At 41.4% G+C, this 27,719-nt stretch overlaps 1 protein-coding gene across 2 annotated transcripts in view; it reads left to right on the plus strand.

Annotated features, from left to right (window-relative positions):
* The window catches only part of pebp4 (phosphatidylethanolamine binding protein 4), a 53,511-nt gene that overhangs the window by 20,102 nt on the left and 5,690 nt on the right, over positions 1-27,719 (plus strand). For both annotated transcript variants that reach the window (XM_082554052.1, XM_082554051.1), the window contains 3 exons: positions 3,356-3,454; positions 24,870-24,915; positions 25,620-25,736. In XM_082554052.1, coding sequence (XP_082410178.1) covers positions 3,356-3,454; positions 24,870-24,915; positions 25,620-25,736 — 262 coding nt within the window. The remainder of the gene's footprint in view (positions 1-3,355; positions 3,455-24,869; positions 24,916-25,619; positions 25,737-27,719) is intronic.

Raw genomic sequence — 27,719 nt, forward strand, 5'->3', positions numbered from 1 at the left:
GGTTGTTAAGCCATCGCCGTCTCTTAATCACAACACAGATACCTGTTAATTACCAAATGAGTTCAAGTGTTTTTGCTGCTTAAACAAGGATTTGGGATCGATGCATTGCTTTGCTCGGGGTCGAGCAGTGAGCACTGTTGACCATTTAATGAAACGTTACAGGTTCTGTGCGCAGAGGCTGACGGAAGTGAAGAGCTGGGAGGATAAAGCGAAGGATGTATTAATAGGCAGCTGCACGGACGACACAGTTTGGGATTGGGTCAGGGATAAAGCATGAACTTGTAAACTCACAGAGGGGCCTCTCCTTCCTCCCTCCCTCTCGCTAACTTACTCTCGCCCTCCGTGGTGTCATCAGTTAGCAGAAGTGGGCTCGATAGCCCAGGCAGGCTCTACGAGAGCAGCGATTACCCATCCTTTCTGATTCTCATCCCCAGCAGAGTTCACTCAAAGGTAATACAGTATGCATCCAGAGAGACACCAGATTTCCTCTGCCTTTGTTCTTTGACGTCTCCTGCTTTGCAAATACTATATCCATTCGATGCAATTGGCATACATGTAATTTAACAAATATCACCTTTACACTCCTATTACATAAAATCACAAAGAGGTATAGAATTTGTATATTATTCAGCCCCCCCCCCCCCCCCCCCCCCCTTTTTCCTTTCTGCAACTGACCAGTAGCCATTAACGAGGTGCCCAGTTGACTTCAGGGTCCGTTGCACCCCCCTGGCATCCAAGGTGTGGTCTCAATGGGCCGTTTTGCTGTGATCACAGCAGGCAGTGGGAGGTTAATCCCAAGAGAATGCAAGCTCAATCTTTTCCCGCCTCCAGCTTGCACCCGGGGCCCTCACATCTCCACTTGTATAATGGCCTGACGGAGCTCTGTGGTCTGTGGTCAACACCTCTTCAGATTTCACTTCTGCTTTCTTTAGCTCTGAGAATATTGTGACATTTTTCAAGGCCTGCACCCATTACAAAGAATAACCGAGTGGGTTGCTGACCTCTCACCTTTGTGCAAAGTCTAATTATAAGTATAAGCTAAGTATATGGAAGAAACTGAATACTTAAACACTATGTAAATTTTTGTGTTGTCCAAAATATAGAAAATGAACCGTCACCAGTCATAGATATCATAAGCAGCAGAAGTGAATTTTAAATTATCAGCATGGCTCAGATATTACTAATAATTAATACTAATGAGAAACTCTAGCATGTTTTTAAAAATGTGTGCCTCCCAGTGTACAGCTATGACAATTAGCCCCCCGTTAAAACATGTTTTGATATACGTTTAGTTTGTTCGAGCACCGCTAAATAATTTCAGATGGCAGAATATGCATCTGTTTTTCCCCGGAGTCTTTTGCACATATCTGCGCGTAATTAATGTGGATTTTGACAGATGGAGAAAAAAAAATGTCCTCGTAATAGAGAAGGGTACATGCCACAATGTGTGAAGTGCAAGCATGGAGGGAGCTTCTTGTATTATTTGCTGCCCATGCCAGCTGGACCCGACAGATTCTTACAGGTAGAAATTCGAGCAAGAAATATATGCAGGAATCATTTAAATTCAGTGCCCACCATAAATAGGCGGTGTTTTTGTTGTTACGGTTGGAAATTAATGTGAAATGTTCTCAGTGTTGTTCTAAATTTGGCATTCAGAAGACTAAACCTGTCCCGTTCGGTGTCTTTCCATCCATGGTAACCTTCGTGAAATATCCAATGAAGTGCAATTTCTTTCAATGGTAATTGTGACTGGAGGTCATTTTTAATTTAAATGCTTAAAATCCCCCCCCCCCCCCCCCTTTTAGTCATTGTGTGCACGCGTGTGTGTCTACGTGCACACGTGTGTGTGGTGTGTGCATCTGTTGTTAGAAACCATGTTATTTCTGAATGCATCAGGGTCTGACTTAAATATTAGTGTAACTACATTATCACAGTTTCTTTGCCTGGTAGCAAATATGTACAAATGAGGATTACAACTCTTGAGAAGGCAACAGGTCATGGTTGGTAAGCTGCCCGGGGGGGTCACTGATATAGAGTCACTTTTGACAGGCTGTGGAGGAGGCTCTATTGTTGCTGGTGTGTCTGGATGTTACCTGCAGGCACTATCACTGAGACTACAGTATTATCCTATTATTAGGCTTAGTTGTTTACGCTTATTACTGCTTGTCAGGTAGGCAGAGAATCCTTCTGAAAATGAGCATCTGCGGAAAAAATACACGACTACTTCTTTATCTCATTCAAGTACATCGGCTTAGGATAATTTTCACAGGCCTGCACGAATGTATTGATAGGACACAACAAACAGAAATGTAAGATTTATGTTTACATGGAAAATGTTTTCCTGCACCGACTTTCCCAACAGTGTTATTTGGCAGCCGACGTGAGAATGTAAGAAACGATGCATCTGTTCTCTGTGTATTAAAGCTGATAGCATTATGGTATTGCCTCTGTAGGAAGCACGATATACAGTAAGGGGGACAGCGAGGATTGAAACAGCCTTGATTAATGTCTCTGTTTGTAGAGGAAGTGAACAAAATAAAAAAAGCCCATCATATGGTCTGGCAGATTTTGGGCACTAGACCAGGGATGACAAATGTGCTCTCGCAATAATTCAATCTGCTCTCATAATTCTCTAACTTTTAGGGACAGACAGAATGAAGATTTTCCGGCAATTAAGCCGCCAAGTCAACGTCCAATAACTGTGATCAAGTGTTAGTTAAGATGCTTTTTCTCTCACTTTATCCATTGACAGATTGAGGGGTATAAAGATACTTGGTAAGTGGCAGAAAGTTACTGTGAATATGTTAACGAGAGGATTTGGTATCGGATCCAAAACGTTGTCATTTTGTTGATGTCACATTAATGATATGAAGTTTTAAGAATAACTGTGAAGGAACAGAGCTCACTTGTTGGAAGAATAAGTTTGTGATTAGCACAGCTACTGTATTCCAATGTGTATCATTGCCTTTTTAGGACAGCTTTCTTCATACTTTGAGCACTTTAACCTTGGCAGCTGAATTAAGACTGTTAACACAGAAGAAAACCCACCCTTCTGGCTTTGTTTGCTGTCTGCATACATTTTATAAATAGAATAAGAATTCACACAGCATTAAATAGGGTAACGTAAAGCTTAGAAAGTAAAGTGTGTGTTTTTGAGTATCTAAACCAACTCCAGTTGTCAAGCCTTGGGCGACGTAATGTGCAAACGGCACATGGCTGTTTAGAAAGCAGAAGGGATCAGGTACTGCTGTTGCTCAAAGTGCCTCTGGGCCAATCACAGTGTGCATGGCACTGCGGTAAACACTTTGTCTGTGTTAAATAAATCAATAACATATGAATCTCCTTCTGTTTGCAGAAAAAGACGTACGTCTTGGTGATGGTCGATCCTGATGCTCCAAACCGCAGCAAGCCAACATCTGCTTACTGGAGGCACTGGTTGGTCGTGGACATACAGGTACGCTAAGACTGAAAAACTGCGCCGCTTTAAGGAAAAACAAGACTTGTGTTTTGGTGATGGTGACACAGGCCGTGTTTGTTATTGGATTAGAAACTCATGGGGTACAAATTTATGATGTAGCGCGTGGCTGTTTAAAAAAAAAATTTCTTGAAAATTGTGCATTTTCATAATCTCGGGGTCTCACTTGGCATGTGTAGTGTTTACATCTGCACTGGGGCCGATCGTAAGGCTGAAAAATTATGAATGGTTTTTAAGCCTAACTTGGTTCAAAAAAAGGATGCCAAGTTTGAAAAATGTTAATTTTTCATATCATGTATCTTGTGCAATAAATGCCTGTGACAAAAGTGTGGGAGTAAGTCTTTCTAAATGGCTGTGAAAGTTTGCAAGGCCCTGTCAGCAGCAATTTCCCTCTGCTGCAGAGAGCCTGGGATGTGTCAATGCAGGCGTGTGAGACCAAGATTGAGGAGAGCAGCATGCGAGGCGCACACTCTTTTCTCCCATAGAGCTCCAGTCCCTCAGCTCCCCCTTCAGTGGAGAGATCTTGGCAGAATGTCCTCCCTTCATCTGTTCCCCCAGGCAGAGCAGCTCCCCCAATGATCCACACTTCTCCATATTTTACACCCCCGAAATGGGCACAGCTCCGATCCCCTTATTTCTCTTCATATTTCACTCCTTTTTATCCGTTCGTTTGTGTGTTTTCACATTCTTGCATTCTAACGCCAAATGCATGTTGAGTTGTTGATTGCCTCAAATATTTAGAGGTTTGCCGACATTTTATAATCCCCCGGTAACCGGGAGATCAACTCGGTAGATTAAGACTAGTGGTTTAAGAAACAAGCACACAAAGACACTTCAGCGATGTATCACTGCTGCCATTTCGTTTTTATAAGGCGTGGTCATACACGAAGTAAACGGCACATTGATTTAAAGAACCAAATGTGATGTATTTGGGATGTATATTCTGGAAAACCTGCAGTAGATGTAGACTGTGCGTTCTGTGATTGAGCTCATTGGTGAGAGTTGGTTTATTTAACCACACTTTGGCTTACTGTAAGGAATCTATGAATATTTACCTCACATTTCTCACATACATCAATGATATAAAAAAAGGGAGTGATTTGCACTTTGTAAAATTGTATTAGGCATCACCTTTGCTTCTTATTTTTAAGCCAATAAAGTCTGCCTGGCTGCACGACTAGCTGTGAATAAACAAATGTCTTTCAAGTGCTCAGACAGAGCACATTTTCTCTAGCAATTCAATTTCCTGTCACTTGTGTGGGTGTTGACCTGCGTTGCCCATGTAGGGATTGGCCAATGTGATGGGATGTTTTTCTGATTGTGACTGGTGGTTGGTCAGAAGGGTTAATGAGCCTTTTGAGTGATGCCAACTGTAGTGGGAGGTGTTTAATTGACCAGGGTGCCTAGGTGACATCATAAAATCTCAGTTTTGTTTGAAGTGCCGATGTGAATGTATTGGATTTTGATTTGGTTCAGCGGTTTTGACAGCAATGTCGGTCAATTTTTGAATGAATGCATAAGTATATGTAATTCAGAAAGAAAAGACTAGAGTCACAGTCAAATATGATTGAGGATTTTTTTTTTAAATTTATTCTTTGCATTATTGTTTCATGTGAATTTAAAATAAAAAGTTCTGTGTGCTAATATTTGACATTCACTAGTTATTTGTAACAATGTGTTTGATGGTAGATTACTCTGAAAGGAAAGTTTCTTTAGCTGAAGTCAGGGGTCATGCTTTCAAATGTCAAAGGGATCAGTGTTTTGATCCTCACTCGTCAGATGGTGTGAGCTGCAGCAGCCATAGTCTTTTCATATATATTCATTAGCACAAGGTCATGCAATCTTGCCCTAGATGAGGATGTTTCCATAATTAGTGTGGATTTTTTTTTTTTTTGTTGTTTTTGTTTTTTATCCATATCCGGAGTTATGAAGAAAAACATTTCTTTAATTTAACTGAGAATAAAGTGAGGTCAGGCTGGACTGAGCAGCACGGCGCTACAGATTTACACCGATATCTCCACCAAAGTCTCATTAGAGAATCAATGATAAGCACAGCAAAGACCTGCTAGAGTACCTTGTGTTTAGATAGGTTCCTCACCTTACCTTGCTCTGCATGTTCAGCTGTTCACCTATCAAAACATGCTGCTGAGGGTTTTTTTAATTACGTGACTGCTGTGTAAGACGCACTTGAGAAGGATACTTGTGAATCAGAGTGTGAACATTATCAGGCCGACCGGACCAACCAAGTAGCAGATGTCTTTCTTTTGGAATGATTATCAATAGTAATCTTAAGATAATGACATTGTGTTGTTGCGATTAACATATTTGCCTTGTGCATAAAAGGTCTCTGGTTTCAGACACAAAACCAGCTTCAGGGGTCACAAGCTGGTGTCGGTCCAAAGCCCTGCTGTAAAATCTGTGGCACATCCAAGTGTGGTTTACTCAAACCAGAAAATACAGCTCAGTCCTGATGTTGCTAAAGCTCAGTTCAATTCAAATTTATTTATATAGCACCAAATCACAACATCAGTTGCTTCAACAATCAGACAACTTCCTGTGAGCAAGCACTTGGAGACAGTGGGAAGGAAAAACTTCCTTTTAACAGGAAGAAACCTCCAGCAGACCAGACTCAGGGAGGGGCGGCCATCTGCTGCGACCAGTTGGGGGTGAGGGGGAGGGACAAAAGACACACTGTGGAAGAGAGCCAGAGATTAATAACAACTGTGGGCCAAGCTAGTTAAGTTAAATGGGGGGAAAAAATCCTGACAGCAGTTTTGATACGTTGATAAATGAGAGAACACATCCGTATAATTATGAGTCTGCCTGCTATCAAAGAACCAAGTGTGGGATAATAAACCAAATTACTAAAGTGTGGGTTTAGCTAAACTGAGATTTAGGAAAAGACTTGCTTCAACTATTTGGCTTGGATTGTAGCTGTGCTTTAAAGTCTGTGTTAAACAAACAGCATTAAGTCAGATTCTGGTTTTAACTACGCGTTAAGTAGTCCCTCCGTTTTAGCTCCTTTGTCATTTTTCAAAATAAACCCAACTGGGTCGAGCTGTTATTTGTGCCTGACACAGTAGGAAAAAATCCCAAAAATAAATGTAACTATATCCAACAGCATCAGCAAACATTTATAAACATGCCGAACAACTGTACAAATACAATTTGAAGACAATCATATTTTAATGTTTGTCAGGTGTTAAATCTTTTATTTAACTGTGTATCACATATCACATCTTTACTTTTGGCTGCCAAGAACAATTCACTCCAGCAATTAAGTGCAAACTGTGTGGCTGGGTGTCTTGTCTTCTCTCACCAGCTGTCCACTTTTCTGTGAGAGCTCGCATTATTAGATGCTCTATATGCATTTTTCATTGCGACTGCCCATTTTCCCTGACCCCCTGAACAACAGTAACAATCATTTAGAATCTTCTGCAGCACACGCTGGTTTTTTTTTTTTGTTTTGTTTTGTTTTTTGGGGTTTTTTTCATCAATTGTGGACAATTACCAAAATAACCATCAACAGATTGTTGTCTCGCTCTCGAAGTCGAATTCCAGATTGTGAGCCTCTCCCTCCCTCTCTTTGCTCTCCCAGAGACTAAATCAATACAGATGTTCGGGTACGGACTCGCAGCAATAATTACTATAACAAGCAAATCATTAGTACCTGAATAGAGTTAGCATATATATAAACTGCACTGGGTGTTACTTTAACTTTCTAATACTCTCATTATTTTGGTGCATGTTGAGTCAACATGATGCAATATGAAGTTGCAAAGCAGTGCTATAGTTAATGCACTTTTGCACTCACTGGTTAGAAAGAGATAAAAAAGCCTTAGGTTTTTATAGATAATTATAGCCAGACCAATATCATCAGCTGATATTCAGGGAGCAGATTGTCCGATATGGAATGATATTTAAAAAAATATTCTTATAAAACACGGTGCAGGAAAGATGATTTAAAATGTTCTCATCTAGTTCATTGTGCAGCAGAATGCCTGCAACTTTGTTTACAATGCTCCATACATGAAGACTGATGTCCAGGATGTCCCCTGCCCCTTGCACTTTGAGCTGGGATACACTCAGTATATTAAGTCAGTGTCAGTGACTTTGCAGTATTTTTAGCATGCAAAAGCAATACAGAGATGATTATTGGATTTTTCAGAGCTCCAACTTTTTTCTGCAGTTATTCTACAGTCTGTTTATAGCCACCAGAAGCAGAAACACTAAGGCTACCATGCAGCAGCCATCATCCGAGCTCAGATACATTTCTTTAAACAAGACATGAGATTTACGACCCCTCGTAGCCTGTTTGGACTCCGATCACTCTGTCCTGTTTTGAGGATTGGAAGCCATCACATATCAGCTTCCTCTTCATGACTAATCGAAGGCCAGTTGCATGCACATCCTTCGTGCATTCGCGATTATGGTGCATGAGGGACTTGCATGCTTTAACATCCATCTCTGTTGTAGCGGCTCCCAAAGCAGGACACTGCCTGCGTTCTGCTGCTGCTCAGGCAAATACAAACAGTGAAGTATTGTGACTGTGTCAGACCAGCTGGCTTTGTGTTTGTGAGTTCTGAGGCCTGCAGAGATCATCTGCTCCACACCTCAAGATGTCCTTTATCTGCAAACTATTAGACGTGCAATGCCTCGCAGCATTTCATTCACCATTTAGCTCTTGAAAGCATTAAAATTTTAGCATTTTCTTTCTTTCTTTTCTTTTTTTTTTTAAACTCTAAACACCTCATCTTAAAGGACCACAAAAACACAGAAAAGAGGACAAGAGTTGCATGTTGGCACAGACTGTTTTGAAACAACAACAACAGATTCTCGTTGTACTTATTTACCATTATTGTGAATATGTTTAGTGTGTGTCTTTTCAGGAGATATTGTGTGTTTTACATGCACTGAGACATTTCTGCCTGTGCACTCAGTGATGAGCCTTTATCCAAAGTTTATAGTTGATGTGAAGTTTTGCAAAAACTGTCAGTTTTGCAGATCATTACTCTCTAAGAAGCATTCAACAATAGCGTTGCAATTTTAACCTCTGCAATAGCCTCAGAGTTTGTTTTAGCAAAATACCTGTCCAATATTGCAAATAAACATACATAATTGTATTGTTCTTTATCCCGTAATTATCCCTACTGTGGCATGTTATGATTTAAGCGTTTATTTTTGACAGACAGCTGCCCCCATATGGAAGCCAAAAACAGTTTCCCAAAGGCCAGGCGAACCATAGCTAGCTTCATTGTGAGAACAAAGAACCATTGGTATTATTCATAATTAAACTCTTATTGTGTACTCTGCTGAATATTTCCATTCTTCTGCCTCTCTCCTGCTCACTCTCATTTCCCCTCTCGATACTTTGCACCTCGTGCTGGGAACATCTGTCTGGCGTCAGAGCGGAGCCTGGCTGTGCAGATTGGAGCAGGTAGAGGAGCACATTGTAGCCCAGCTAATGATGAGAGTGTCTGCCCTCTCTCTTGGAGGAGACGCAAGCTGCTGCTTCACGCTCGCTCATTCCACTCATACGCCCAGGGAAACAGATTTCCAAACATATGCAGTATGTTTTTAATCCAGTTGAGCACTTCATTTCCCAGCAAACACAAATAACCTTACGGGACATCCATATCTTATGACAAGGGGGTGGGCGCAAAGGAAGTGAACAATTTTCCTTTTTAATGTGATTTTTTTTTCTCCCTCCAAAGTTGCTAAACATGCTCATAACCCAGGTTAACAGTTTGCTTGTTTGTGGTTTCGCAAACTTTTACGCAGAAGTGCCTACTGACTCCGAGTCCTGTGAAGCAACTTTATCCAGTCTAAACTCCACTCGGTGCACCTGTTGTCATCCTTTGTTTAAACTTAAACTGACAGGATAAACACATGTTCTTTGTGGTAAGTGTCTTAAAGAATACGAACAGATTGTTGTCAGTAACATAAATATGTGAAGTAAAGCGGAGCACCTGTTTAAGTGATTGATGACGAGAGTTGTGCCAGAATTTAAAGAATATTTTCAAAAGTTTCAAGATATCGACATAAAATTGTGTATTAGATATCATATTTTGTATTTTAGCTCGAATTAGTTTAACCCTGATAAAGTTTTGCACGCAGGTCATTCATCCCCCCCCTTTTTTTTTTTTTCCCGTAACAAGCCAAAAGCCTCCCCTGGTTCAAGTCAACAATAGTCCTTAACAGTGAAGCACAGCTGGAGGTGCTTAAGCATTTAGAACATATGCTCATCCTGTCAACTAGAGCCAGGCTGAATGTCAGAGGTGGTATTACATGGAGTTCATCTTTTGGACTCTCTCCCTGCAAAAAAATATCAACTCCAGCAGCCTTTCCTCTTCGTCTCTGCCGTTTTAGGACGCTAGTCTTTGTTAGTTCTTGCTTTATTTTTCTTGCATTACTTTTTTCTTTCGCGCAGCCGTCATGTATGTCTCTGATGTCTGCATCCAGGGACGTGTGTGTATGTTTGAAAGAAGTTGGAGGAGTGCTAGCAGGACAAAAATCAATGCTTTGTGAAGCGACATGCCAACTTGCCTGGCGCTTTTTTGCATCTCGACAGCCCTTGTCTTGAGTACAAACACCATGTAATAATACATCAATGTTATCTTACTTGCAGTTTATTAACAAACAGGTTCTTCTTCAGTGTGGGCTGCTGCTCTCACTGTTCTCTGCCACCTAAAGGGAGAATTACATAAGAATCCTCCGCTCAGTTGTCAGCTCCATCCCCCGTCCACATACAATAAACACACACTCAAGTGCACGCACGCTTATACGCACACACAATACTGTAGCTGATAACAGACCAAGCCTCTTGCCATCTCTATAACAACTGACCTCCCCGCCACGGTTGCTGTGGTGAGATGATTGAGGAGGTTTCACTGCATGAAGAACGTGAGCTGCGATGGTTTCCTGTGAGCAATTGGAAAGGTTGTTTGGGCGCAGAGGGAATAATCAGCATTTACGCGTGGCCTAATAACAACCCAAATTCCTGTTTGTATTGTCATGTGAATTAAATTTCTCGGGGGGTGGGGGGGAGTTGAAGCATCCAAAATCGCATCTCTTGCACATTTATTTTTATTTAAGCAGATAGGTCTACTGTGTCAGCGTGCTGGATTAATTTCCAGCCTGAGCCCTGTCCTGGATATATCACGAATGCTCTCCAAGAAAACAAGGACAACCTGGAAAGCCCTCTTTGATCCAGTCTGTCACACTAGAGCCTTGTAGGGGGAAAAAAGAGCAGATTGGACCTTGTCCATGAGAATGCAGTTTAAGAAACCAGTAGCTATGCACACATTAAGGCACTTCTTTTAATATGTGCCCCCTTTCTTCACACCCACGACCATTGTGTATAAAATCCTGTTTTTCCTGAAAAGATTTCTCGTCGCAGCCGCAGACAATGTTCCCCCACACAAGCTGTCGTCTTTGTCATCCCCCCACCCTCCACACACCCCCCACCTTCCACTTCAGTCAGTAAAGCAGGATCTTTGGCAGTCGGCCCCGCGTGCGAATTTGTGCGTTTCAGGGTACAGGTGGGGGGGGGGGGGGGATTGACGGAGTCTGCCTACCTGTTCCCCCTGTAAAGTGGTCAATTTTTGACAGACGTGGAGAGGGGAGGAAAAAGCGGGCGCGGAAACCACAAAGAGAGGGGCGGGCAAATGAACAAATGTCAGGGTTAGCGGGGGGTTGCTCGGGCCGCAGCCGTGGAAAATGCTTCCTCTTAGGGGTGTCTCCTGGAGAAGGGGAGTGAGGCATGCTGATAAAAACAACTCACTAACAATTATGCTCACCTAAAATAGCCCTTACTTAAGTATATGGCATGCTTGCCAGTTAATTGTACACAAAAACAAAGACTTCACAAAGGACCTCCTGCAGCCAATGTATTTTCTTGTATTTTGGCATGATAATTAAGTGTGACAGCTATGAATGCAAAGTTGACAGATATTATAGGGGCCTGTCTAAATGTACGTACTGATTGTTTGGATTCCAAAAGTTATCCTAACTGTAAAAGTCGGAAAGTGGAGCAAAGATCTACAGTGTATTGTGTAATGGATAAATAATTACAACTGGTAAGAAAGCGCAGCACACGTGCCCAGAAAGCAGTGTGCACGGTATGTCAGAGTTACCGACGCTTGGTGGTGGAGTTTTGACAGTTATCTGTAGAGACGGATAGAAAAATAGAACCGAGTCTGGCTCGGTTTTACTGATATTAAATAAATATTGTGCCCGTTTCTGTGAATGTAACAATGCTTGACAATTACTAACATTGGATAATAAAGGAGCCCTTTCTCCGCAGATTACAGCCCATATCTGGTCTCAACCAAGCAGCTGACTGCAAGGGATTTTAATGACAGTGCTCCTAATATTCCCAGGAGATAATGCTTTTTGTAATGGCAACTGAAAATCGGCCGTCAATAGAAAGCATTCACTAGAATCCGGTATTTTATGCTTATTACACTTGAGTAATTTCAGTATGAATGCTGCATTTCTTCTGAGTTGCTCTCTGGATTTGTTCAAGTTGTTCTTATTGATATGCTGTAGGACTAACAAACATAAAATCTACTAAGACCTCTGATCTGTACCATTGACCATTATCATAGCCAAGAGGTTTGTTGCAATGTGGTATTTTTATGCTACACTTGGTGAGAAACCTGTTTACATTCCAGGGTGCTGTATAGTTCACTTCTCTCTGCAGCTCAGTCGGATTCCAAAGCACTGTATAGATTTGTTTCAGCTGATGAAATTAAAAAGACAGCAGTGTGTGTGTGGTGTGCCTTCCAGCAACGCGATTTGCCTGCGAGTTCACGATACGGGTTGAGAGGGGAGTTCCTTTGGGGGGGATTAAATAGCTCCCTCTCTTCCTTCCCTCCTCCCCTGCCCTCCATACTTGCAGAACACAAACAGCTTGCAGGGCTGTACAGTACTTGTACAACATGTTTGCCACAGTGCTGCTCACAGGTAACAATAAGCCAAGGTCAGAGGTTAAGAGGGATTGTGGAGCTCGGATTCTTGTGCGTTCCTCTGGCAAACATTGTGCACGCACAGGCACATGAATCAGTGCCCATAGTATAGCTGGGAGAAAGTGAGAGTGAGAGACAGAGAGGGTGAGCTGGCTCAGTAGAGAAGGGGGTATCAAGAAGAACGAGACCAGGGCTGGCTGCATGAAGACATGTGAGGCAGGTCTATAAGGTTAGGACGGTGATAGTTTGCAGTCTTTTAAGCTGCTCTGACGCCAGTTAGGCATCTGCGCAAAAATAAAACCTGATGTTAAAAAGAGAGAGCTTAAAAAGGAGCTGTGCTGATCATAGAAATTGCACCTGCTGAGAATGGGCACTGTCCTCTCCAAAAAGCTGACAGCCCTAGATGTTTGTTCAATCCGCTTAAAAGGACCCATGTTTGTGTAATCTTCTTATACGAAGAACAAAAAGGAAGTGTTCGAAAATGCTTGAATTTGTCTGCTCTTAATGTCCTCCTACAAACAGTCAACGTAGATTTCTTTTAACCTTAAAAACACTCTTCAGCTCCACCTGAATGAAAATGATAGGGGGCTTTTTAATCAGTGGCACAGAAAGTACTCAAACATTTTACTTGAGTAAAAGTAGCCATGCCACAGTGTTAGTTGTGCATTTAAACTGAAATAAATTCAGTACAATTTGGAAAATACAGGAAAGGAAAGAGATATGTTGCCATATTTTGATTATTATGTTCACATAAGAAAAACTCTAATGTAGATCGCTGGATTGCACTTGATTTAGAGTACTTGATTTCTTGACGTCTTTAACCGAAGGGGTAGAAGATCAGAGAACATTTATTGACACATTTTGTTATGAGGATTTCATGGTATCAGTGTCACCTGCTGGGGGGAAAACATGAGTTGTTGTATCTTCTTCGAATTAAATTGTTCCAGAAGGCTTTCTGTCCTTTTCTCTATTGATTTAAGCTCACCCCTTTTCTATAGGTTTGTTTTATGGGAGATCATAGAGGTGAGCAGCTGATGAACATGGATTTTGAATCTCTTGGGTTAGATTTAAAAACCAGAATGAAAGTCTGTGAAACCAGCTCTCTGCCTCCATCAATGTCTTTGAATGGGAAGGAGATTATCCATTTAATCTCTTAATCGTGCGTACTGTATACATAGCTGGTCCTGTGCCTAAAACCCCATCCTGATCAGATCACAGCCGCCGTTTGCGATGTTTCCATCTAGCCCACAGACTATTTCAGGTGAACACCAACTCTGTTTCACATGATCCTCTCCAACTGTCAGCATATTACACCCTTGGTGCCCTGTTAAAATGAAACCCAGACCAATGGTGCATAAAATGGAATGTGGAAATATGTAGATTTTAAAGTACAGCTTTTTAAAAATCCCTCATTCCCACAAATGTATTCAGAATAAAGGCAGCTGTTTCATAACATGAATTAGGTTACTGTACATTTTGCGCAGTATATTTTCCCCAAAAGTAGGAATTAATAATGAAGATGCTTTTTGGCCTGAAATTGCTATTCAAACAATTATGTACTTAGTTTCTTCCAACAAATGCATTCCACATTATTGTTTTGCCTCATAGCAAAGCACCTAAAAGACTAAAACCTTTCATTCCAGCAAAGGCCGCTATTGGTCACCGTCAATAAAAGCATAAAAGCATTTATTTCCCACGTTTGTCAAATTAACAGCATACTCCATCTCCCATAGGACTTGTAAGGTTCATTAACCTTTCTGTGAAGTGGGACAGGTTTCCAGCAGTTACCATAACCTCTGTCTCGCTCCTGCCTCAATTATAATAGAAGAATTAAACATCCAGCGATTCAAAACAGTAATGCTGCCTCTTAAATCCCTTTGTACCAGCTCTCAGTTGTTAATGACTAAAGACACTGAATGAACTGTGGAGTTATCAACAGATGTAACTGTGGACAGAAGCAAATCAAATGGCTACTCTGCACAGCGAGATTACTGAATATACATGTACAGTTTCTGTTTTGTGGCCAGAATGTACTTTTTCCAAAAACATTTATTGTGTTTTCTAATAGTATGTCGACTTTATGACTTTGGCTTTTTGTGAATAACGCATATTTGGCTTAATTTAATCGAAAGACTGTGTTACCACTGTGCGGAAACAATACGTGACGATTTAATTGTTGTAAATTGTAAGCTGCTTGCCCAAAGTTTTCCTACGAATCTAGACCTCGGCCAACCGCCCCTCCAAAGTCAAAAGAACAACCTGACCTTGAGCTAATTAAATGGTCAATTACACGCCTGTTGATCTCTTTTAATTTCTTAATAATTCCATTAACTGTGTGGGAAAGAGTTAGTTCTCTTGTCCACCTACTCCTCCTTCATCCTCCTCTCCCTCTGACTCCCTTCCTCCTACTTCATGTGCCAGCCCACAAGGTTTTTGATTCTCATTTATTTTGTGTCACTGTTCACAGCTAAAAAAAAAAAGATGATTTAATTCAGTGCCATGGACTCGTCAGTAAGCTCCAACCTCCTCCTCTGCCCCCCTTACATCTCCCCCGTGCTTTTATGTACTAATCAAATCCAGCACGTGTCTCGACGTATTTGTAGGCCTACCGCTCTATTGTAATTTCTTCATCTACAATCTCCATGGATTTCCAGTCTTGCCGGCAGAAACCAGCGAAGCCATGAAGCGCGGAGGCCTCGTGCTTGTGCGTGCATGTCCTCTGATGCTACTTGTAGGCAAGCTCAGGCTGGGATTTTCCAGTGCCACCCCCGTCAGTGGGAAGCCCTACATGGGGACATGTCAGCGCCTTGTTTGCTTGTTGTGCTGATGAAGCTGGGGGTGGGGCGAGTGGGCAGCCTTGTTCTGGTTCCAGGATTCCCTTCAAATGAGTCAGCCAGCCCCCACTCAAACCGACTGTTACCTTGGGAACTCAAGCTTGGGCTTCCCTCAACAGTACTAAAGTACAGACTCATCAGCACCCATACTTGCTAACACACACGCAGTAGGTGTAAGGGAAGCAGCACCCAGGTTGGATAAAATTAGCTTATTAAAGCTCTCTTTGGCCTGTACTCTGTCCTGTTAGGCCCAATCTGCTCACTGAGTTTGAGATGACCAGCCCAGCACAGCCACTTTGTAATGTGTGCAAATTAGACTGAATAGATGAGTGCGATAATGAGTTTGGGCGGCTAGTTTCTTAAGTCAGTGATTTGAGTAATAGCATCCCACCCTGCTAATGAGCATTACCAAAGGAGTGTAGGTTTAGCATGTCACAGTGTGTCAGGTGATTTCAGCGGTGGCTGGAGTTCACTTAATAACTGGACTGTTTATGTTTCCATCTCAGGTTCATTACCGAAGCCCAATGCGTTTCTTTACTGAAGCTATTAGTCCAGCAGGCTATTGTTAAGTGGCTTAATTTGTTCATGCACTGAAGCAGATCAAGGATGACGCCCCCAGTTCCTTTTACCCTCTCCTCCAAATTATATTTTTCTACTAACCATACACCCCAGATTCCATCCCATTCGGTTCAAAAGACACAGCCACAAATACCACTAAAAATGCTTTGACTTAGTACATGTTTTAAAGACATTGTAGCTGTGTGTGACTACTTGGATAACTCTTGATAATTCCATCACTGTAGTATATTTGAATGTATAAGATGAAGTTTACCACTTGTGCATTTTCCTGCATTTTGATGGTGTACAGCTGCCTCACTAACTGTACAAAAATGAGCATAACCCGTATGTTAAAAGTGTCAGCCTTTCAGTACCAGCTCAGCCAATAAGCAAAAGCTGTGCTTATTGGCTGAACATATTGGCAACTCCCAGGTCATGCAGTACTGTGCTTTGTCAAGGCCTGTTAGTGAGCCATCAGCAATATCAATGTATCCAGTCCTAGTTAATAGTGTAGTGTGCTGTTAGCTATGAAGCTACTCTTCAGCATTAGTTAATTTTTGTTATAATAGAAATCATGAAGCAAAAAGAAACTCTATATACCTGCTGTCTTGCAGCTAGCTCCACAAAGACACAAGCCACGCCAGAGAATATAGTAACCTTTTTTGTGTGCCCACTTTCCACCAGCAAGCTAAAGTTGTTTACCTGAGCTGCTAATGAAGCAATGCTATCCATGTGACAAACACTCTGCACTCACTAGGGCTTATTAAAATAATAGTATCTTGCTGGTTTGCCAGTGGAAAACCTTCAATGTGCAGAACTAGGAAAAGTTCACTGTGCATTATTAGTAACATAACACGTACATCCAGTGTAGCTAAAAACGAGTAGGTTCTGTTGGTTGGTAGAAAGGTGGCTCCTCGTGACGGCTGCGGGGGGAATTGCATGTAAAACACCAGAACACTACCACATGGTAATTAACAAATAATGCACCACACACAAGTGCAAATGCTGAAAACAGCATTAGTCACTCACGTAGTTTGCGTTGTAGGCTCTACAAAGATTCACCATAGAAGTCTAAATCAGACGTTAGGCGGCTTTCCTCCTAACCCTGAATAATCTTTAATGTGCAGTCGTGTTGAGGGATCCTTAAAGAGCAGTAATGAAATCTTAAGCTGTTATCTTAAGTTGCAGTTACTCTACTGGAAATACTCTGTGTATACAGAGCATGCAGGCAACGGAAAACATGAAGCCCACTCACTAGTGGGGAATGCACTAGACTGTCCATTAAGTCCAGGAAAATTTTAGGCATGCTTTGCTTATGTGATAACAGCTTAGTGATAGGTGCCTCAGGTGGGCTAAATAGTAGCAGGAGTTCACAGTTGAATCTGTAAATTCTTCTGGCCAATACCTGTTGTCTTTTAGGCCACCAGATTTACAGCAATATGTGAAATTGCTCAATTATATCAGCCTCCGACTTCTTCGGAGGCTCAGCAGTCACTGTTGTGCTGATTAGGAGGATTGGCACAGTCACAACACATGGGTGAGATGACAAACCAGTTACACGTCAGCCCGATTAAATCCTGAGTGGTACCCCAGACTGTAACACATAGTGGCTTTTAGTTTTCTCCGTTGTTAGCCAAAGTTTATGAAGCCAGATCAACCATAATCCCAAATGTGTGGCTGTAGAATACTTGCTTGGTGCCATCGTCCTAAAACTGAAGTAAAGACGAGGAAAAGCAAGAGTGTACCGCAAGTGTTCCTTCTTCTAGTTTAAAGTTTGGCATGGGGCCTGGACAGGTTTGGCAAGGATGAAGTAACCCATCTGAGATGAAGTAACAACCTTTAGAAAACTGGCAACTTTTTCCACAGTGCTCACAAACTGTTGGCTGGCTGTCAGTTTTTGCTAAGCTTTTGGTGCCCAGTATTGATCATATCTGAGCTTTTATGCAGGAGAATGACACTTACATGGCCATAAACATGGCGTCACAGTTGGTGGCCAAAGTTGGCGGCTGAAAGATTGTTTCCACATCCTATCTGAGGATCAGGTCATTAAAAGGTGTCATGCATGCAGCTGTTTATGTGTTGTAATCATCCAGTATCGCTGCTCAGGGCAAAAACTAAAACGGGGATTTCGAGGAAACCTTTTCAGCATGAGTAGAGATACCGGAGAAACCCCTGTGGTGTAAAAGAAGTGGCACACGCCACAAGTTTGAACTCGACTGATGGGAATGTCTGCTATGCTGATAAAGACAACAGCGTGCATAGGAGAGCCTGCCTTTGACTGGGTCACTGCTCCTATAGTTCCTGTGCATTTTGGGACATAAAAGAAAGGGGGTGGGGGCTGAATCCAGACTCACAAAATATTCTAATTTACTGCATAATTTTTTACTGTTTTGTAAGCAAAATGTTGTATACTTTGCCTAAACTCTGAATAATTTTGAACATAAATTTGGTGCTTTTTCCATTTATATCTGGATTACACGTTCTGTAGTTGAGCAATGATGCGATTTTTCTGTGTTTAACCTGTAAACCGTGAGGTTCCTTGTGAGGCAAGGACTTTTAATTCACAATAACCCTGCAAATGAATGGGCTGATTACTGAGGCGAAGATGAGGAGGTAGTCATAAGCACTTGGCTTGAGTGGAATCGGCAAGGGAGGGTGGAGGGGAGGGGTGGCGGTGGCAGTACAAGTCCAGCCTCAGAAATAGAGCTGTGAACACCATCTGTCATGCTCTCTCTCCCCGTCTGTTAGCCTGACTGCAAGTAAAAGGGAGAATGATGCTCTCAGAACTGCATTAGAAGGACGTGGGTGCTGATTGTCGTAGGTGTGGGTTTACAGGGTGTGCAAGGGAGGGGGAAGTGGTGGATATACAAGGAGGTGCATGAGTAACTCTTGCTGACAAAGGGAAGCACTCACCCACATAGAGAAGGAGAAGGGTTGTTGGGCAAGCGGGTATTCCTGCTGAAACCGCACCCCTGCACCCACCCACCGCCTCTTTGTGGACTCCTACCTATCGGCTCGTGTCGGAGGATTCCTAGCGGAAGTTATGTAGACACATTATACAAACACACTGCTCATCTACTGCCCTAAGATCAAGAGAAGTTAGAAATTCATGTATAGCATTAAGCTCACTTTCATAAAGTGACACATCTCACCTTGTTTCACCATTTTCAGACAAAGCGGAGATGCGCCTGGGGTCCCATCTACTATCTTTTTTAAGAATTTCATGATGGTAATAATACCGCTATCAAGTCTGAACTAATTCTGATTCATTTTATGGATTGAGATAAATTTGCTGGTTGGTGGTTAGCGTGTCAGGCTTTTACGTGACCCACAGAAAAAGCTCTGCCGCATGCCTTTTTCTAGATTATCAGAAATTATTCATTGCTCATAATGTGTAGGTTGTTTGGGATCCTTTCTGCCTTTGTTTGAGTCAGAGTGTGAAATAGTCAGTAAAACATGAAGGCAAGCAACGCCACGATGAATGTAACACCACAGCTGGGCGCACATAAGTTAGACGTGACTGGCTCCTACATTTAACGAGCCGAGACGAGTGACAAAACAAATATTTAGTAAATGCTGTTTCTTTAAGATCTGGAAACGAACTCTGGATTATAACTTAATGATATTTCATATGTGTTTAAACTGTGTAATGAATATAGATGTTGATATTTGTATGATTGGCCGTGATTGGCCTTCGCGGGTGGCTCAGAGGTCGGGGTCAGCTTTACAACAGCTTGCAGGGACACTGTCTTTTTAAGGGCAACCTCCAAGGGCGTGCGTTTCCTGCTCTAGTGTCTTGAACTCAGGCCTTCCATTTCAAAGGGGGTTCCCCCTGTTCACTGCGTGGCCTCGCTCTCACAAACATATCAAGAAACAAAAATACTTAGCTTAAATTAAGACAAGTGGTAAATTTCTTTTTTACCAGTGCACGTGCCACCAGCAGAATATTATGTTGTTTGGATTCACCTTTATGATAAGAGTGGCACAAAAGAGATCCACCTTGAACAACACAAAAACCAAATCTGCCCCATTTAGGCGTCAAATCTCCAATCCCACTGCTGCTCCTTGTTCACTGTTTTTAGTGCATACCAGGAGATATTTAGTTAGTCTCCCCTCGATAGACTTAAACACCCTCGTGCATCGGCATAAATCACATTGACACTTTCAGTTTTTATCTCTGTTAGTAGCTGGTGTTCCCACATTGCTCAGTGTGTGATTCACTATCACAGCTTAAATGGGTATTCCCCTCAAATGAGGATACGAGACATATGCATTGCTTATAATATCTCCCAAATAACTCGAGTCTTTTTACTGGTGAGTTAACTTAGTCTGGGTAATCCATGAAATGCTTTGTTTGTTTCATTATAGTTTCTAAAGAGAAGAACTTAAATTGTTTCTTGGTGAAAGAGTTTGGAGCATTAAAATTCAGGAATTCGTAATATTTGACTTTACAGTGATTATTTAAAAAATTCATAGCATAGATTAAACAAGAAACAAGAAATAATTGTTATTCTGCTGAGTACAGTTATCAGAAGTGGACTGTGGTCTTACATGGTCACCAACTATACTCAAGTCGACATTTTAAACACTCAAAGTGTGCCAATAACAATGTCCCTCACACCATTACACCATTACACCATTACACCACCAGCCCAAACCATTGATACATGCAGGATGGATCCATGCTTTCATGTTTACGCCAAATTCAAACCTTACTGAGTATGTCGCAGCAGAATCTAATCTTAGACCAGACAGTGGACAATTTTGGAAACAGAAGATTTAGGCAGTACCGTAGCTGCAGTTTCCTGCTCTTAACTGGCAGGAGATGCATTCATTGTGGTCATCTACCACTGTAGCCCATCTACTTCAAGGTTTGACGTGTTGTGTATTCAAAGATGCTCTTCTGCATACTTTGGTTGTAACCAGCGGGCATTTGAGTTACTATTACCTTCCAATCAGCTCAAAGCAGTCTGGCCATTCTCCTCTGACCTCCTGTACGAGCAACGCATTTTCACTCAGACAACTGCCGGCAGATATTCTCTGTAAACCCTAGAGATGGCTGTGTGGGAAAATCCCAGTATATCAGCAGTTTCTGAAATACTCAAACCATCCGGTCTGCCGCCAACAACTGTGACACATTTAAAGTCACTTAAGTCACCTTTCATCCCTTCTGTGATGCTCACTTTGAACTTCAGCAAGTCGTCTATTTCCTGACTTGATTGACTGATTAGATATTTACTTCAATGAGCATACAGTACTATGAATATATGTGTTGGTATGAAACTTTAATACCCATCACCATGTTTTTTATGCATGGTGAGCAGTGCATTACTGCATTATGAACAGAAAGCTTGGTGGTATCTGTGTTTTAAGTGCAGTGAATGAGCATAGAAGAATCTCACGAACACAGACATTTAAAATGTAAATGAGAAAATACTTACAGGGAAACAGTGGTAATGTTTGTCTTGCATAGAGAATGAAGCTGTTTCTAGTGTCTTTCAACTTTCAGCTGCTGAAATAGCACAACAGTTAAAACACTGACATATTAGCCGTGAGTACTCCATTAGGCTTTTTTTCTTTATTTTGTAAAGATCCTGATTTTAATGTTCTGCTGGTTTTCTACACAGCGCTTCAATCTGAGCTCATTTCTTACATGAACAGCTAATGATAGAAGATCTATGTTTGAATGTTTTCAATGAATAAGCTGCGTTTTTCACATTGGCTTTATGGTCGAGCATATAGAAAATAGCTGAAAACAACTGTTTTCTCTGACATCTGCATTATGCAATGTGTCTTTTATCTTCAGCTTGAGGTAAAAAAAAAAACAAGCCAAAAATACAACTGCTGGTGAACATAGATTTTGTACAGCAAAAGCGTTGCACTGTTTATTCCCTGGGCATGTTTTTGAGGAAACTGTATTTTTTAAGAGAAAGGAAGAAGTTTATAGTGTTAATATACAATTTATGTGTATATGTTAGAGTGGAAAATATATCATCAAGCCCTTTATTACACAGTCATTAAACCATTTCTTCTAATATCTATGTTTTACTTATAGATCTGTGTTATAGATCAAGTCACCTAGAGTCATTTACTCCATTTACCTTTCTAGAAATTACCTGACAAATTTAACCTGCTAGATCCCCGTAGTGCAAAGTCAGTGTGAAGTCCATGTGTTAATAGTGCAGGTAACAGCCTGGGGATCATGTGTCCTTGCAGTTAAATGCAGACAGCTCCCTCTTCTAAACGAACCGGAGCATTTCAAGTTGTGAGACTGCAGCTGAGGCAGACTATCTCCTGCTGCGTGCTACTGTTAGAAAGGGCAACTTCAAACGATGTCCCGACCTGACTCCTCTGACTTATTTCAGAGTTTAGGTGTGAAAACAGCTTCAGTGTATAAAGTCTTGGATATCGTGCCTCAGAGTATCTTGATGTCTTAGGTTATCTCGGTTAGTAAAGTAATATTATGCTTATTTTCACTACAGAAGGTTTTTTTTTCTATAAATGTTACAGATTTATAAGCAGCATTCAAATTCTCTTGGCATACTAGTGAATCTCAGTCTTGGATTCTTTCTTCATCAACAATCAGATGAATCACTCACAGATTTTTCATGGGTGGGGTTAATACGAAAATCATTTTATGCTTAAAGTTTTTAGTCTGATTAAACTGTTCCACGGTCCAGCCTGATGATTGTCTTTTGAATTTTCAGTATTTTTTTCCACAACTTCAAAAGATCCAAATGTTTTTTTGTTTTTATTATCATAAATACTGCAAGGATAACATGCTACACATACCCATACCTTAAAATGGGCATTTCTTCATAAAGGTTATTAACACAGATCGTGGCTGTCATTCAGCGATGCCAACTTGTCATGTTTGGCGTCACACCCCACAACCAAGTCCCTGAGGGAGGCCGCCCCCCATGTGAGATTGCCCTGTGGGTCACAGTGAGTAAGTGCGTCACTCCCCAGTGAACATTAGGATCAGCAACCCCAGCACGGCCCTGTTCGGTCACAGCGACTGTGATAGCAGCTCTGCTCCGTACAGATTAATCACTCCAACCCTTAAACTACTTTTGTGATTTTTTTTATTTTTTTTTTGATTTCTTGTGAATAATAATATATGTGATTGTGTGTTAGATCGGCATATTATTGACTCCGCATATTATTGACTTCTTTTATTATTTGGCTAAATTTCAATATTTTATTCATTTGCTGTTGTTTATACACTATGTATTATAATGAAATTAAAAGGGCACAGGGTGCCTGGGAGGATGAGCGAGAACTGAGCATTAAGATGTGGGAAAATGTTGCACGTTCAAATGTTGACTACCTGTTGCTATGGCAATGGGTTTGGATTCTGCAGGCTGCAGGACACTTGCTATTTCTAAATAAAGCTTTTTTTTTTCTCACCGATCGGTGGATGAAGATACTCACATTTGAAACTAATCTTCTGAATTTGATCAGTCTGTGTAAACACTCCAATGCTTGCTGTTATTTTTAAAGAGAGGTTACAGGATTATAGATAAGAGCATATGCACGATACAGAATGCATGCTTTAAATCTGCTGAAAGAGTGAATTACTATTTGAAACTGATAGTAATATGCTAAGGTCGTTTGTGCATCTCAGTCATTCTGACATAGACCTGCACACTCTGTGTGCTTATAACTGTAGTTTTAGCATTTTAATTGGCATTATGAACCGTTATCATCCTCAAAGTACATTTCATCTGCTGCGAGGTGACAGCTGCAGTCTTCAAGAAGCAAAGAGAGAAGTCAAACTATGGTTGGTCTGCTTTAAATAGTCCCCTGTCCCACGTATGAGTAAATAGCAAAATAAAGCTTTTAATTTACTTGTCAAGAAACCTGGATAGGCATTGAAAGTGTTTATTAGTGTCCTCGAAAAGATGTCGTTCCAACAGTTGGATGCATTTATCCTCTTCAAAACATATATCATAATCATAATCTGGATGCACCATTCCCAAGATGAAAATTAAAACATTATTTCTGTTTTTATCCTTCTGCTTTACCTTCTTCTGCTCTGGGCTGCTGTCCTACTACAGTTTTTATTCTCTGTGGATATGTGTTCTTATTAAACTGGAACTTGAATTTCAAGCTGAGATTGGGGGGGAAAAGCAGCTTGGTCCTGCCTGTCTTTTGTCCTTGGTGCTGCTTGTTAACGCAGTACCCCCGTCAGCCTGTAGGGGGAGCCTGTGCGTGGCAAAAAGAGGACAGAAATAGGTGCTGAGACCACATACTCCAGTCTGTGATGGGGACTTCCACGCTTACCTCAAGTGGGTTTTGGGCCATTTCACAGACAGCATATTTAGTCCTTTTCCACCCACTCAAGGATGCAGCCGTCTTGCAGTAAATAGCCAAGTATATTAAACAAACATGCCTGTGTGCAATTTGCAGTGTGAAGTGCCTGACTGTGTGCTTCCTGGGGCTGAGGGAGTTTAACCTGACAAATATACAGCAGAAAATGCTTATGAAAATATCTGCACTTCACATTGGGTTACATGATATCTGTTTCTAGGCAACAAGAAGTTAATATACAATTAATAATATGGGAAATTGGAAATCTTCTCAGTAGTTTAATTTGCTTGGGAACTGTCTTTTGTCTGAAAATTGTCTCTTGTATTCTGATATTAAAATACCTGGTCTTTTATATATTTAATTTTGACATACTTTAACCTGCAGTGTGGATGCAAGCTTGTACTGGAGCTTTTTTTCCCCCAATAATCGCCAAATATTTCACTGTTTATTGGATCTCGAGCTTGCTGTTACTTCAGCAGGATACAGTCTACTAGCATTGGCTTGAAATAAATTAAATGGCCAGCCTTTGTGGTTATAAAGACTGGACTAATTGAATGTAGAACATTTGCCTATGGGAGCATAAATCTGAAAGAAGAGCAGCCTGTGCTTGCTGTCTGTTTTGTCTTTCTTATCAAATCTTTGCTATCGCTGGGTTTGTCACAAAACAAACAGGCTGTGCTTCATAATTTGCCCGGCTAACTTTTGTGTTTTAAATTCCAGGGCAGTGCACTCAAGGAAGGACAAATAGAAGGAACATCCCTCACTGGTAAGTAAGATCTTCTATTGACTATTCGTTGTGTAACCTTGGCTTCATTACTCCCAGGTTTAGTTTAATTCCAGAAAGTTGATCTGACTCATTGATTGTGTGTAGGCTGTGCAATTTGCTCTGGTATATATTATATATAATTAGTTGGAATAATTCCATATTATTGTTTGGACTTGTAGATTTAAGTCTTACTATAATTTATGCTAAAGTATTTCAGTATTTTTGTATCACTTGGAGGAATTTAACATTTTTCCTGTATAACCTTTAAGTCACTCTTTCGTGACCCCTCTCCTCAGAGTAATTTTAATTCCTTCCCACTATTGTGAATTTAAAGGGCTTAAAAAGTGCACCAGTACTCGCATACACACACAGAGATGCACACGCCGCCATCATCCTCCCCCGTGGAGCTGGTTATGTTTACTGTCTTGCAGTGTTGGTGATGATTAAAGAGGATTTATCCAAAGAAAATCTGTAGCCAGTTTATTACCCACAACCCAGACTGACTAAAGAATTCTCAGAATTCAGAGTTAACGATTTTTATGGCCGTACAGCTCCCTTTGGTTTAAATAATCCACGTGGATTTTGCTGCACAACAAAAAGAATTGGGATGTCAAAGATTTAGCACACACTTACAGTCAATTGTTATAAAATGCCAGTCCCCACTCTCAGCTCTCCTGATTCTGATTCTTTGGTTTTTCGTACAGATTATAAGCCGCCAACCCCGCCATCGAACTCTGGTTTTCACCGCTACCAGTTCATGTTGTTCGAGCAGCCTCCAGACGCGTCTGTGTCACTCACGGAGCAGGAGGAGGCATCCCGGGGTAATAACTCCACTCACCAGCTTCTTCAGTCTGCTACATTGTTTTCCCACTGCAGTATCATCTATCATATACCAACAGTGGCTGGTTGCCAGCATCTATCTGTTGAATCAGCAATGAAAGTTTACAGCAAGGAATTGAAACCTAACAGTTCCTCTCACATTATAGGTTTTTGTGGTTTTTGGGAAAGTATTTTTGGAACAGACAATAAGAAGCCACGTCATTTTACAATATTCATTTCCTTTAGAGGGAGTACTCCTTAATTTAGGGTGTAATATTTCCACATTAGGCTCTGCAACTCCTGAAATATCTGTGTTGATTGAGTACGTTTTACTATAAACTTGATCTTTGTTAGTGTTGCGATTCACTGTGCTGCCTTTGTTTCATAAAGACCCATGTCATTCTGCATAATTCACAATTAAGATGCTTTAATCAAAGCATTCGGAGTTGCTTTAGGAAGATAATTTTCTCCAAATGCTTGAACTTAACAAGGGAAATGTTAATGAGGTTAGTGAGTAAGTCTGCTGCAGCGTTAATGCCTGCGGGATCAAGACAAGTATTATTGGCTCCCACGCACACCTGCACGAGTCTGCCTGACCACGTCTTGTTAACCTCCGCCAAACCTAAAAGGCCCATCAACTACGTCACATGCTTCCACGTGAAAGGTCGTTTTAGTTTGATGATATTATATCCATACATCCTTTGATTCAACCTTGTTTGTCTTGCAGAGGTATTGTTTTGTTTACGCTTTTGGATTTATTTCTTTTTTTTCGTACTTTTCCATCCCCCTGAAGTCTGTGTGGGAAGGTGGGCTGTAGCACTTGGATGCACAGTACAGCACCTCACAGGAGGCGTGTCTATCTGTCTATTCGAGTCAGGTCACAGCCGGTGATTTGAGGGGAGATCAGGGTGGTTTGAGACTTCAAGCGCTGCGGCCGTGAATAAGTGGAGCTGCCAGTCTCGGCTGTTTGAAGTTTTGACAGCTTTGTCAGCAAACAATCCGGGCACATTAGGCTGAGGTCTGTTTGATGTTGAAACCTTTGGAAAAAGAAGTGTCAAAAGAGATATAGTTTGTAGTATGTTACTTATTCGGCGCACTTTGGGGAGGTTGCGATGAACTCTTGCCGCATCGTTGGGGCATTCGCGATGTCACAGCTGGTTAAGCTGAAGTAATACTAGCATGAATAATAGTTTACTATTTAGAATATTTTTAATGTATTCTTGTGCAAAATAAACTGCTCTCACACAGAAGTTGCCCACTCGTTATGAAGCATTTGAACTGAGTGGATCCACCCATCCTTAATCGAGTGGATGAGCGTAACTCCCGCTGTAAGACTTCCTCTCTCCTGCTAGCTGCTCTGTCGATACAAGGGAAATGAAATTAAAAAAATTCTCCCGGATAATCACGCGCTTCATTTGATGGGTCAGTTCTGGACACAATAATATGTCAAGAGAATAGATAATTGACAATAGTGTTTTACACATTAAGAATGAAAGCCTAGTCGTGGTGTATGAGCAGAAACAAAACATGTGGGATATTTCAGGCCCTATTCTCTGGTTTACCTGCTTCCTTATTTTTGCCCAATTGTCCCGGAGCTCGTTAATCCCGCACGGAGAAGAGGAACGGAGGGAATCCCATGCCTCCCCACCTCCTCCGTTAAGTATGTTCACTTATTAGCGTCTGTCCTCCCTCCATGTGGTATGACACAGAGAGAATTTTTCATAGCCCATGACATTAATTGATGTGATTTGCGAAGGGAGAGCATTTAGCCGTGGGTGGAAGACTCCTAATGATCGTTTTCCACTTCCAGTAGTGCAGTCATTGACTCAATTTCATCTCAGATTTTTTCTCTGTTTTCTTTTCATCTCTGGCCATCACTTTACTAATAAAGGGGGTGAACAATTAGAGGTGGAGCAGGGCTGTTGCGAGGAGCCGTGGGAGTCGGCAGTGCCTCCTGCGTTAAGGTTATGAATGTGGGTCATTGA

The sequence above is a fragment of the Aulonocara stuartgranti genome (assembly GCF_965226115.1).
Source record: "Aulonocara stuartgranti genome assembly, chromosome: 12".
Taxonomy (NCBI): domain Eukaryota; kingdom Metazoa; phylum Chordata; class Actinopteri; order Cichliformes; family Cichlidae; genus Aulonocara; species Aulonocara stuartgranti.